The sequence below is a fragment of the Chionomys nivalis genome, chromosome 5 (assembly GCF_950005125.1).
Source record: "Chionomys nivalis chromosome 5, mChiNiv1.1, whole genome shotgun sequence".
Taxonomy (NCBI): Eukaryota; Metazoa; Chordata; class Mammalia; order Rodentia; family Cricetidae; genus Chionomys; species Chionomys nivalis.
In genome coordinates this window covers 91876582-91889888 of record NC_080090.1, presented here as the reverse complement: position 1 = coordinate 91889888, position 13307 = coordinate 91876582, and the positions used below count along the sequence as shown (strand labels likewise).

The window sequence follows — 13307 nt, the reverse complement described above, 5'->3', positions numbered from 1 at the left end:
GTCAGAAAACAACCTTTGATGTCATTCTTCAGAAACAATGTTGTAGGTGGAGGCTGCTCTTTTATTCCTGGCTGCCCACACCCGAATAATCACACTGAAACTATATTAATTACAACACTGCTTGGCCAATGGCTCTAGCATATTCCTAGCTAGCTCTTAAATTAACCCATTTCTACTAGTCTGTGTATCACCATGAATGTGTGGCTTATCAGTACTGGCATGTTATTCCTTTGGTGGTTACATGGTGATGCCCTGACTCTGCCTTCTCTCTCTCTCTCTCTCTCTCTCTCTCTCTCTCTCTCTCTCTCTCTCTCTCTCTCTCTCTCACACACACACACACACACACACACAAAAGGACATCCCACATCACACTCCCCACCTGTTTTTGAGATAGTCTTTCAAAGACCTGGAGCTGGCTTCTTGGCTAGACTGGCTGACCAGTGAGCCCGAGGGATCCACTTGCCTTCATTTACCCAGCGCTGGGTTTCAAAGTGTTCAGCAGGCACTGCGCACACTGTACCGTCCATCTCCTCGGCTCCAGCACTCCACCCTGTCTATGGTACCATATTTTGTCTATTATTGGTTTGTTCTTTTTTTTCACAGATCACAAGTCAGACTTTTATTTTTTTTTCAGTTGTATAGAAATAACTATTTTTCTTCTTAGTTAATAAGCCATATTATAAACACTTTTTTTGTGATGGCCTTAAGGGAAGAAAGTCAGAGTTGTTCCTTTCTGTCATTTTATGAATGGTAGATATCTGGAAAACGTGCAGAGAAAACTGGGTAATCCAGACCTCCGTAGACTCTCATATCCTTGTTATTAAGACAGGCTCTTTAGATGGAAGCATATTCTCAATGGTGGTGTTTGGGTCAATTAAGAAAGGCCATGTCGTTATTAAAATGGTCACTGTTGATTGGTATTTGATGCTTACTGTGTGAAATGCTCCATCTCTGGGGTTTGTGGGTGTGCATAGTGTTTTCCTTCTTTAGTAAAGGTCTGAATTAGCAGGAAGCAGCAGGGGGCCTCGTGGAGCTTTAGCCCTTGGTCTTTGTTTTATGGCAAAGCTACAGATTCGTCCCACGACTTCCTAGAATTTTCTTGCCTACTTCTTTCCCTTTAAATATGAAAAGTTACATCTAGAGTTAGAGTTCTGTTTGTATTCCACTTGCCTGTTGTAAATGAAGCCTTGGGTTTAATCCCCAGGATCCTAAAAACCAGGTATGGCAGTGCCTCCCTGTAATCCCAGCACTCAGGAGGTAGAGATAGGAGAAGCAGAAGCTTGGTCATCCTTGAGCGCTTAGATGTTTGAGGACAGCCTAGGTGACGTAAAACCATATCCCAAAAATCAAAAGGAGAGAAGGATACCAATGTGATGGCTCAGCTGGTAAAGCACTGGCTGTGCAACATGAGGACCCGAGTTTGGATCCCTGCATCTACAGAGAAGGCCTGCATAATGGTGCACATTTGCAATCCCAGCATGGGGAAGTGGAGACAGGAGGCTCCTGGAGCTCTTGGCTAAATACTCCAGCCAACTCAGTGAGTTCTAAATTCAGAGAGATGGACCCAGTCTCAGAAAATAAGATGGAGAGCTACCAAGGAACCTCTGGGTCTACGTACATAAACACATCACATCACATACAGGTATACACACAACCCATACACATCTGTGTACACAGGTACTCATATGTAGGAACACGCACACGCATGTGCAATACACACATGCACACAAAAGAAGCTGTCAGACTGTAGTCATCTTACTTGATGGCAGGTAAGGGGAACTGCATTCTATAGTGTGATGTCATCAGACCTTCCTGTGAGCAACAAGCCCATTAGGTCTGTTGACCTTGGGAAAATACTTATAAATTCTTTCTAATTTGCATAAGAGCCTAGGAAATTCGATTAAACACTTGCTCCTGATATGCTGACATGCTACTGGTACTCTAGAGTATTTTAACATGGTCTACAGAGCTCACTACCCTCTTGCTCCATAGGAATCCTTTACTGAATGTTGAACTCATGCAAGAATATGAGATACAAATGGTTCACAGCCTGCCAGCTTTTACACCAGACTCCCAGCTAGAAAGTAGACCCTTGGCTTCTGAGCATCTCTCTCTCCCTGTAGTGTAACCTCGGGCGACAACAGTGTTCTAATGTCATTTGACATTCTGTGAGGTCTCTGTTAGTGGAGGGCCAGCTGCTTTGGGAACTGGGGCAAATACATGTTTAAATCGTTAGAACAGTCCTGATGTTTCAGATACACAGAAGGTATCCAGTCAGTAGCATAAATATTGACAACACAGGAATGAGGTGGTTCCAAGATGGAGCCAAGGAGGACCTTGAACAAGAAGCCCTCCTGCCTCTGCCTGCCTTCTGAGGATTGACACCAGAGTTTGACTTCTGGCCTCCCCATGCATGCATGCACATATACATGCACACTTGTAAACATGCACACACATGAACATACACATTCCCAAAACAGATACCTGTCAATGTACTGAGAGTAGCTGCATGAAAGCCACCTAAGAATCCAGATGAGGGCGTTGTCCCAGGTTAGCTCACAGTGCGCTCTGTGGCCGTGGCCTTCCTCCATTTTGTCTTTGTCTCGTCTAGAAACCTCAGCTGACAGTTGTATTTCCTGGAGGATATGATCTGGTATTTGGACTTCTATGGTTTTATTTTGTTTTCAGAATCTTACATCAGTGTGAAAGTCTATGAAAATTTGGAATAGCTTCCTGGTCATAAGAAAAGGAAGAAAGGGTCTTTAAAAGTGTTGCCACCATCTGTCCTAAATGTGAGCTTTAATTTTCATTCAGTTTGGTGTGTGTTGGCCTAATGGAAGTTGCTCGGAAGTGTCCTGATAGAGGGCAAGAGCAAGCAGAACCACCCCATTGACAGCGCCCCGAGCTGTATTTACATGGCTTGAAAATCATCGGTTAAATCAGCGCAGCCTGGATTGTTAATGCGGTTCTCTAATTCCTTTCTCCCAGTTATCCTCTATGCTTCCTTTGTCTAAGAGGCCAGCTTGTAACTAGTTTGCAACCATGTATAGTCTCCACTGCAGCTTCTCCACTGTGCCATCATGTCTTGAAGACGGTCACCAAGTTGCAGACAGAGGGTATCAACACTAGTGTGGCCAGGTTTCAATAAAACTTGACTTTTCCATTGTAGGAATGTAAACTTCATGAAATTTTCCTCTGTTGTGTTTTTTAAAATTGAGACTGTGAAGCCATATGGGAAAAGAGCTCAGTCAGTCACATGTTCTGTCATGTTCCAGGACCTGGGTTCTGCCCCAGAGCCCACGTGACAAAACTGGGTATGGCAGTACCCGCTTGCAATACCATTGCCGGGGAATTAGACACAGGGAGATCCCTAGGGCTCCCTAGCTGGACAGCTTAGCCTATGTGGCAAATTCCAGGTCAGCAAGGGATCTTGTCTCAAAAGAAGCCAAGGTAGACGGTGCCTGGGTAATGACAGTCCAAAGATGACCTCTGACCTACACACACACACACACACACACACTTGTTGTTACCTGTTCACATAAGCTCATATACAAACACATATCCAGGTATACAGAAGACTATAAAAACCAGTTCTTAGCTCACAGCTTCACTAAGGTAGCTGGTGGAGCAGGTTTGGCTCAGTGGAGCAGACCGACGGGACTCCATTGTACTGCCTCAGCTCTTTGCTGGTCTAGCCATCAAGTCCTATTCTATTAGAGTTGGATATGTAACAGCTACCGCTGCCTCGTAAATGAGACTGAAGTCTGTTTTGTGTTACTACAACGTAATACTGGAGCCAGACTTGTTTATTGTGAAATGGAATTTATTTCTCATTGTTGGAAGCTAAAATGTCCAAGATGGAATGGCCTGGCCCCATCCAATCCAGTGAGGGCCATATCCTACTGCACAAAGTTCTGTCTTAGGTCTCTGGTCATCTTCTTTCAAAGCCACTATTGGCGTCATGGGCCTGCATCTATCCCTAGTTTACCCCCAGAACCCTGCCTTCAAATATCATCAGCTTACCGATGTAAAGAGTACCTTTCTGGTATGAACAGATACCTGTGGCTGTGTTATTAGCATCAACTAAAGCCAACTGATTGAGCTAATTGATGTAAAGTCTGACAGAGGCCGAGAGCCCTGAAGCATGCCCTGTGTTCTGAGCAGAATAAGAACTGAAGAGATAATGATGCTTTGTTTCTTTTCATCACATTGATTAGGTGCCTTTTGTGTGCCCAGTCCCACCTGGGTGCTAAGTGCACCTCAGTGAATCCTGCAGTGGTACTCGAGCCGCTCTCCGTGGTTAGCCAGTTCTATCTGCTGGGGTGGCCGAGGCCTTCTTTGCAAAATGAACAAGTGAGAAAATAAGGCCTGAACTCCTTTCCGGTGGCAGTTCTACTTTGAAGGGTTGGTCCAGCTGCTCTCCTCTCTGGAGCGAGCAGTAGCAGCTAGTATCGAGGTTATAGTTTAACACACGGCGCTTTCCTTGCAGGTGCATGCTCCGGGTGCTCGATTCCTTTGGGACAGAACCTGAGTTCAACCATGCAAGCTATGCCCAGTCGAAAGGCCACAAGACCCCCTGGGGAAAATGGAATCTGAACCCGCAGCAGTTTTACACCATGTTCCGTGAGTATGCATATGTGGTCTCTGTCTTTCAGAAAGCGACTGAAAACAGCTGCGAAGGTCAGCAACTAGGCAGCCGTCCATCTGGGGTTGTGATTCGCAGGACCCTTAGCTGAAAAAGTTGGACTTTTTTCTTGGGGATCATTGGGTCCTTCTTTTCTGTAATTGGCATTGAAAGCACACCAGAGCACTGTGCGAAGAACCTTAGAAATGTCCTAGAGAGGAGTGTGCAATACAAATGACCCGTAGAAGCCACATGGGAGAAGCCTGCAGAGTACCTCTGAATGAGGCACTGAGCATGTCCCAGCACCCTACCCATGCTGCTAAGGGGCCGCTGTATTCTTAAGAGGAGTGAGGCCTGCCATGGCAGCCTATTAGTTCAGGCTTCATTATTTGAGCATGAGATCTTTAAATGGAAAAATAATCTCTGAGCTGGGGGGGTGGCTCCGTGGGTAAAGCCCTTGCCGTGTAAGCTTGAGGACCAGAGTTCTGACCTCCAGAACATCTGTAAATGCCAGCTAAGAGTGGTGGCATGCCTCGACTCCCAGCCCTCGGTGGGTGGAGACGGGGTTCCCAGAGCAAGCCAGCTAGCTATAGTAACCAAGTCAGTGAGCTTTGGAGTAGACATATCAGAGAGACTGCCTCAGTATGGAACATAGAGAACAACTGAGGAAGAGACCTCACAGAAACCTTGCCTCCACATGGACAGCATACATACATATACATATACACATAACTGCCCAGAGATGATCCCTTGCTCGATCCCTAAATGTTTCAGTGAACGCATTAGACTAATAAATAACCCCTGGGCATCAGGTCTGGGAAAAACAGAATTGGGGTTTTTGATTTTAGCCATTCTGACCGGTGTAAGATGGTATCTTAATGTTGTCTTGATTTGCATTTCCCTGATTGCTAAGGAAGTTGAGCACGATCTTAAGTGTCTTTTGGCCATTTGAACTTCTTCTGTTGAAAAGTCTCTGTTCAGGTCAGTGCCCCATTTTATAATTGGATTGATTAACCTTTTACGGTCTAATTTCTTGAGTTCTTTGTATATTTTGGATATCAGACCTTTGTCAGTTGCGGGGTTGGTGAAACAGAATTGGGAATGGTGAGGTAGCCGTTTTAAAACTCAAGCCATGCTATGGAATGCGAAGATGGCTCAGTTGCTAGAGTGCTCATGAAGACCTGAGTTGGATCCCTAGGGCCCATGGGGAAAGCTAGGTGTGATGGTGTGCACTTGTAATCCCAGGGTGGGGGAAGAGGAGATAGATGAACCCTGGAAGGACACTGGGCAGTCATCCTTGCTTACTGGGTCTCAAAAAAGAGTGCATGATGCCTACAGAATGATGTCAGAGATTGTCCCCTGACCTCTACATGTATGTGTGTGTGTGCGCGCGTGTGCGCGTGAGTGCACACACACACCCTACAAACAGAGAGACACAAATACACACGCTCGCACACACATGCAGAGGGAGAGAGAGGGAGGAGGGGAGAGAGAGAGAGAGAGAGAGAGAGAAGAATTACCTGTTCAAATGTTCTTTGAGCCCAGAGAGTTTGGTGAGAGCATGCTGTGTGTATGATAGACATTATTATTATTGGAGTTATATCGTCCTGTTATTGCCACCTGTCCCAGGGGCACAGTTCAGGGAACAAACTCATATTTGGCACACCAGGTAACAGATGGCTGTCAGCATGGCAAGGCATGATTGGAATCTGCCTGGGGTGTGACTTTGCTATGAAATTCTGAGCCTGAGAAGAACTGCAGGCCAATAAATCGAGCTGAGACCTGTGTTGGGACAAGTGAGGTAAACTTGTGCTTTCGTGCACTTTCCTGGCAGTCATGCCAGAGAGAAGATGCCGTGCTCTCCTGTAGAAGACTGGGATTCAGCACTCTGCAAGCCTGCTTCAGTTCTCCGGTGAAGGCTTTCAGAAGTAGGAGTCCCTTCCAGTGAAAGACGTTCTCTGTTTAAAATGTAATGAAAGCCAGATGCAAAAAGTGCTTTCTCTTCACCTGGGAGAGGGATATGGTTCCTGGATTCAGCAGAAAGCAGAGGGAAAGTTGACACAGTTGAATGCCTTTTAAGAAAAGAACCCACAGAGAAAAACATTATCAACCACCCACAACACTGGAAGCAAACAGTGTAGCAGGAAATGTTTACATGGTTATTTGAGACGGTTAGAGGAACGTGGAGGAGCCGAGATATCTGTACACAAGAAAGGCATATTTACAGCAGTGATGTGAAGACCTCAGGTGAGCTTCTGCTTGGAAAGGATATTAGTGAACTCATAAAAAGGAAACACTGGGCTGGGAGATGACTCTGTTGGTAAAGTATTTGCCATACAAGCCTGAGGACTGGAGTTCGATCCCCATAACACAAGTAGAAAGCTGGGCATGTTAGCAAAGGGCTGTAATCCCAGTGCTGGGGAGGCAGAGAAAAGTACATCCTAGGGGCTTGCTGGCCAGTCACTTTACCTATGGTACCTGAGGAAAGGCATTGCAGGTCCTCTCCGACGTCTATACACATGCACACACACATACACACACACACACACAACCACCGCCACCCATACACCACACAGCCCACCACACAGACAAATTAAATGTTTCAATTCTGTACTTTGAAAAAAGTTCAGCCAGCCCCTGATGGGGGTCATGAGTATACAAGCCTTTCTTTGAAAACCAGCTTTCTCCAAACACCTTTTTCCATTCAACAGAGCCTCGTCTTAGGATAAGTCAGGTTGCAGATGTGAGGTAGAGAAGGTGAGGGAGACAGGAAGGACCACGGGTGGGGGACGGGGTATCAGTAGTTAATAAGATCCCCCAAACAGCATCAAAAGAACAGGCGGCAGTAAACTAAAACCAAACAAATGAAAGGTAGCCAGTAGGGCTGGGGGTGGAGCTCAGTCAGTGGGTGCTGGGCTCGTATGCGCAATTCCCTGGGTTTCATCCTGTGTACCACATGAGCTGGGCATGGTGGTGCACACCTGTAATCCCTGCCCTCGGGAGGTGTGAGCAGAAGGATGACATGGTCAGAATCATTTGGCTGCACAGTCAGCTCAAGGCTAGCATGAGATACATCAGACCCTGCCTTTTAAAAAAAGGCAGTTGATGAGCCCAGATATGATGATATGCCAAGCAAGAAGATGTAGTGGGTCACCTTTGCAAGTTGCTAGGATACCAACTCATTCCTCTGAATAATGAAGGGGGAAGAGCCCGGCTTTGATCTTCCTGCCTTTCTAGCGCAAATTATATTCGAAGATAATCAAATGGTTGATGATAAGAAACTGTTCATAATAGGGAGAGCAGAGCTGCAAATGCAGGCAGAATGAAGGATTAGGGAGTGAGCATCTTCAAACCCCTGATGAGATTCCAGGTCCAGCGATTATCAGCCACCGCTAAAACCGATCAGGTAGCAAGTTGATGGAGAGCTCTCCTCGGCCAGTGCTATCTTCAGCACAAGAAATATGGAAGGAAGTTGGGAAATGAGGCCTTGTGAGACATTCATCATGTCAAGGCAAGCTGAAGCTGGGGGCTTCACAATAGACAACAGACCCTGCCTTCAGTGACCTCCAATACCCTTGTCAAGAGGTTCCCTCCCTCCCCATGTGACAAGACCAGATTGCTGGGCAGCTATGTCTGTTCTGGCAATCTATAGTTGAAGACTGTTTCTTTGAACGTGAAGAAAAGGGTAGCCTTGAACTGTGTGGCCAAGGATGACCTTGATCTCCTGATCCACCATTTCCACTTTAGGGCTACAGGTATTACAGGCGTGAGCCACCATACCCAGTTCATACAGTCCTGGGGATGAAACTCAAGCCTTCATGCAGATGAGGCAAGTACTCTATCCACAGGGCTATATCCCCATTCCTCCCTTTTAATTTTTTTGTGTTTTTTCCTAGACCTGAGGACCAAACCCAGGGTCATGTATTTGCTAGGCAAGCCCTCTACCACTGAGCTAAATCCCTACACCATCCCATTTTGATTGCTTTTAATGTGACAAATTTATTAATGTTTCATTTAAGCAGTATTTAGTAACATAAACATGCACCAATGTTGAGAATGCACTGAGACTCTTGTGGACCGAGATTGTTGTATGCTGCTGGCCACAACAACAACCGAAAAGAGACCGCAGAAGTAGAATTAGACTTGGAGACATAGAATTGAGACTTCAAGGCCAACTGTCTTGGGAGATGCAGTGTTTGGGTATGAATGCAGTACAGAGAGTCCAGCTTGGGAGGAGAGAAGCGCACACGTGGGAACGCTGTCTTTAGGAGATATGAAATGACAAATTCTGCTATGCCTAACCTAGCTTATTCTGATGGTGACATTTCTACATGTCTAAAAGCCACACGGTTCCTTGTTTTGCTCCAAATTGTAGGCTTGCGCTGTGGAATGAAGTCTTTGTGTAGTCTGTTTCGCACTATGCCTGATTCCCTGAAGTGATTGCCAGGGTGAACAGGTGGCTGGATAACACTGAGGCTCCTGGGTTAAATCTACGGGTGATGGCTTTGTGGATTTGTGTGTATGTGACAGTGTGTCTGCATATATCGGGGCCAGAACTTGACATGGGATGTCTTTCTTAATCATTACTTTTTTTTTTTTTTTTAATGTTTGGTACTCACTAGTTTGGCTATGCTGGCTGGCCAGCAAGCCTCAGGGATCCGCCTGTCTCTGCCTCCCCCGTTCTGGGATTACAAGGGTATACAACCACACCTGACCTTTTCTCCCACCTGGTGGATGCTGGGAATTGAACTCAGGTCCTTGTGCTTTTCCAACAAGCGTTCTCCTCACTTGGCTCTTTCTCCAGCCCTAGGTGATAGCTTGTTGTGTGTCAAAGACACTGATGAGTGTGTCCTTCCTCCTGTCCACAGATTTCCCCTCAGATGCTGTCTTCATGCTTCTTGGTTTCCAAGCTAGACACTAACATCTTCCTGCTGTCTCCAGAACCAGCTCTTCTTCCCCGCAGAGCTTAGAGTGCCTTCCTTCTCTTGTCTGTGGTTTCACATCCTGACTTTGTAGTGAAGTGTTCCCAGCCTTGGGCTCAGTGGCCACCCCTCACCTCCCCAGGTTAGAGATATTTCCTAAGCCGGAGTAGAAAAAACTAGCAAAGCCAGGATTCTGCCTTGAGCAGATGGGATGGAATTTGTTGCTTCAGTCCCCGAAGTGATGGGCTGTGACCTGGAAGTGTAGAGCCAATAAACCCTTTCCTCCTCATGCTGCTTTTGTCAGGGTGTTGATCACAGCCACAGAACTGACACTGAAATCATCGCCATATTTTCCCCATGTATATTTTTATATTTTGTATTTTTAGTTATTCACACTAAAATTTTGTATTTCGTTATTATTTTATTTTGCCTATGTGTGTATATGTTCACATGTGTGGTTGCCCATATGTATGTGGGTAATCAAACACGTGTATACACAGCATATGGAGGCCCAAGATGTTTTTTATTTCTTTTTTTTTATTTACTTGTATTTCATGTACATTGGTGTTTTACCCATATATATATATATATATATATATATATATATATATATATATATATATATATATATATCTGTGTGAGGGTGTCAGATCCCCTGGAACAGTCGTGAGCTGCCATGTGGTGCTGGGAATTGAAGCCAGGTCCTCTGGAAAAGCAGCCAGTGCTCTTAACCACTGAGTCATCTCTCCAGCCCCAGTTTTGTTTTTTTTGTTTTGTTTTTGTTTGTTTTTTGTTTGTTTGTTTTTCAAGACAGGGTTTCTAACTCTGGGTATCCTGGAACTTACTCTGTAGACCAGGCTGGACTTGAACTCACAGAGATCTGCCTGCTTCTTCCTCCTGAGTGCTGGGATTGAAGGCGTGCACCACAGCCTGGCTAGCCCCAAATCAGGAGTCCTCTCCAGATACTCTCTCCCTTGCTCACTGAGGCAGGATCTCTCCACTTTCCGTTTGCAGAGGGTCCTGGAATCTGGCCTGGTATTTATGTTCTTTATCCGCTAAGCCGTCTTCTCAGCCCTGCTCATAACTTTTCTCTACTTCATAAACCACATTTCTTTTCAAGGTTCAACATTATCCATATTTCCAGTACTAGTCAAGAACTTATTTAAATATCCATTTTGTGCTCTGTGTTTTGGGGGTTGTTTTGTTGTCTCTTAGACTGTCCCCATCTCTAGGTGTCTGGATTCGATCTCCATCTAGGCCTTGTTTCAATGTTAGCCAGTCTTTTGTTATTATGAATTCACTTGCTGTAAACTCCTGAAGGCAGTCTCTTTTCTTACTTCTCAGTCTCAAGCAAGATGTGTTATACCTCTGTAAACAATGTAAAAAAATCACCCACACAGAATGATATAAAGAAAGTATTTGATGGAGCCATCTAAGAAAGAAAAGGAGAATCCCGGAACTGATGACTTAAGCTGTTTCTCATTCCTTGTTTGGCTAGCTCTAATTAGCTCATCACACCGTCATTCACGGTTTCATCTGGTTCCTGTGAAGATGTTGGCCAGGGTAGAAAGATCATTTTATCTGATTGAATCCCCATCTTTCCCTGGAGAATATGACTAAAGGTAGCAATAACAGCAACGCTGAGACTGTTCCCACCCTTCTTCTGGCAAGCTTCAACTCCGGTCTGATCTTCATAGCCTACACACGTCTCGAGAGCCTTTGAAGTCACTCCTCAGCTCTGTTGTTGCCACCCCTGCCTCAGAGCCATTCCTTGTTCCCCGAATGAAATCAGACGCGCGATTTATCGTTTGTTTATTGAGTCACTGCAGTGACTTAGATGTGAACCAGTCCAGCATCCTAGATGCCTCCAGCCACAGGGTAGACTTCCTTCACCTCCTGATGAGGTTCTGCCTTGCTTCTCTCTGGTCTCCCTCATGGTTTTTTTTTTTTTTTTTTTTTTTTCTAACTATGTCAGACACACTTCTCCCCCAGGACCTTTGCAGCAGCTGTTACATTTTCTGGAACATTCTTCCCCAAGTTTGTCTCCACCACCTCAGCTGTATCTGGAGAGGAGGCAGAAGATCCACTAGCCTAGTTAGGGAAAGGGGTAGATTGTCTCTTAAAGGGACAGGGTACCCAGGTGACAGGCCAGGCCAGCAGATTACAACGTTCCTATCTTTCTCTTATAATACAAAGACAGGGAATTAGGAGTAGCAGGTTGAGGGGATTGGGATGGCAAATTCTCAAGACTTCTTCCTGCTTGTTTGTGGGTGTCGAAGTCTTTCTTGGAGGGCCTGAGAAAGCTGGGTACTGGTCACATCCTGGGGTAGCTGGTTGCTTTACTCCCATTTTGGATTTGTGGTGTGGAACTGTCCGGTGTCTCTTGGACCTGGCAAGGTGTTGCTAGAGCAGCACAAAGTTAAGTTTAGGAAGAAAAAAATTTCAGGACCAGGGAATTGAGAGAGGTATTCTGACCTGTTTAAGAAGAATCTTTCAATTCACCTCCCTGAACTCACAATAATTTTTGAGTTTGTGAAAACGTAAGTTTTAGAAACATACATTGTATAAACAGCAGCATATTTATGTCAGAATGACTGTGACAGATGTTTTTACACAATGACAAGTATCTTTAAGACTATAGAAAACAGTATGAAGGAGAAACTTGATAACTTGACACCTTTAGAACTTACAGGTACACACATTAATAACTTGCATTTGTATATCTTAAAACACCCTTTATTTAAAAGATGCTAAGAAGTTGTACTGAAATTTGTTTAGTGAGGTTGTCTTTTTAAACTGACAAACCCTCTCAGCTGTCAAACTGCATCAGAGATCTTTGAGAAGGATAAAATTTTACTTGAGTTATTGTTTTAAAAAATCACAAAGGACTTACTCTATTGGCTACCTAGAGCCACCCCTCCGTGGTCATCGAGGCAGGGCGTCAGGACTGTATTTGCCTTCTGCTGTTGGGCACAGGGCCTGCCTGGTTTTAGAAGGTCACGTGGATTAGGAAAACTGTAGGAAGACAGTGAGCTGCTTCTCGCTCCTTGCAAGCCTGTCAGGTCTCACTGAAGATGGGCACTTCAGTGCACAGTTTTACTCCAAGGAGAATCAGAGGTGCCATTTTCCATGCAAACGGGCTTTTTAGTCTTTAAGTTAAAAGGCTTTTTTGCTCCTTTAGGGACCTGCAAGTCAGAGATACCCTGAGGCTCGGCCTTCGGGAGGGGCTCTCTTCTCAAGTTCATTCCCTCCTAAAGTGCTTTTTGACGCTTACGGTTCACTCAGGTGTGCCTCTGTGGACAGCTCAGACATTCGTGCTTTCGGCTCCACTGCACATCCCTATTTCCCTCGTCTGTGCCCAGCCTCCTCTCTCAACAAACCGAGCATCATAACCATTTAAGAACATCAGCTTTGGTAAAATTTGAAAAATATAGCCACTGTCTATGTGCAGCTTTTAAATCCAGGTTATGGGCTGGCGAAATGGCTCAGCCGGTTAAGTGCTTGCTTTATAAGCATAAGGGCCTGAGCTCAGTCCCTGGAGCCTGTGTTCAAATGACACACAAAGCCTGGTGTGGTGGTGGCACACACCTTTGATCCCCAGCACTCAGGAGGCAGAGGCAGGTGGATCTCTGAGTTTGGAGCCAGCCTGATCTACAGTGTGAGCTCCTGGACAGCCAGTGCTACACCTAGAAACTCTGTCGGGGTGAGGGTGGGGTTACAAGGTGATGTGCATTTGTAATCCCAGGCTGGGGAAACAGAGG

General features: G+C 45.4%; 1 protein-coding gene across 3 annotated transcripts in view; it reads left to right on the top strand.

The window, feature by feature from the left end:
- Mgat5 (alpha-1,6-mannosylglycoprotein 6-beta-N-acetylglucosaminyltransferase) overlaps window positions 1-13307 on the top strand; it is a 282882-nt gene that overhangs the window by 188615 nt on the left and 80960 nt on the right. For all 3 annotated transcript variants that reach the window (XM_057769775.1, XM_057769776.1, XM_057769777.1), the window contains exon 10: window positions 4490-4623. In XM_057769775.1, coding sequence (XP_057625758.1) covers window positions 4490-4623 — 134 coding nt within the window. The remainder of the gene's footprint in view (window positions 1-4489; window positions 4624-13307) is intronic.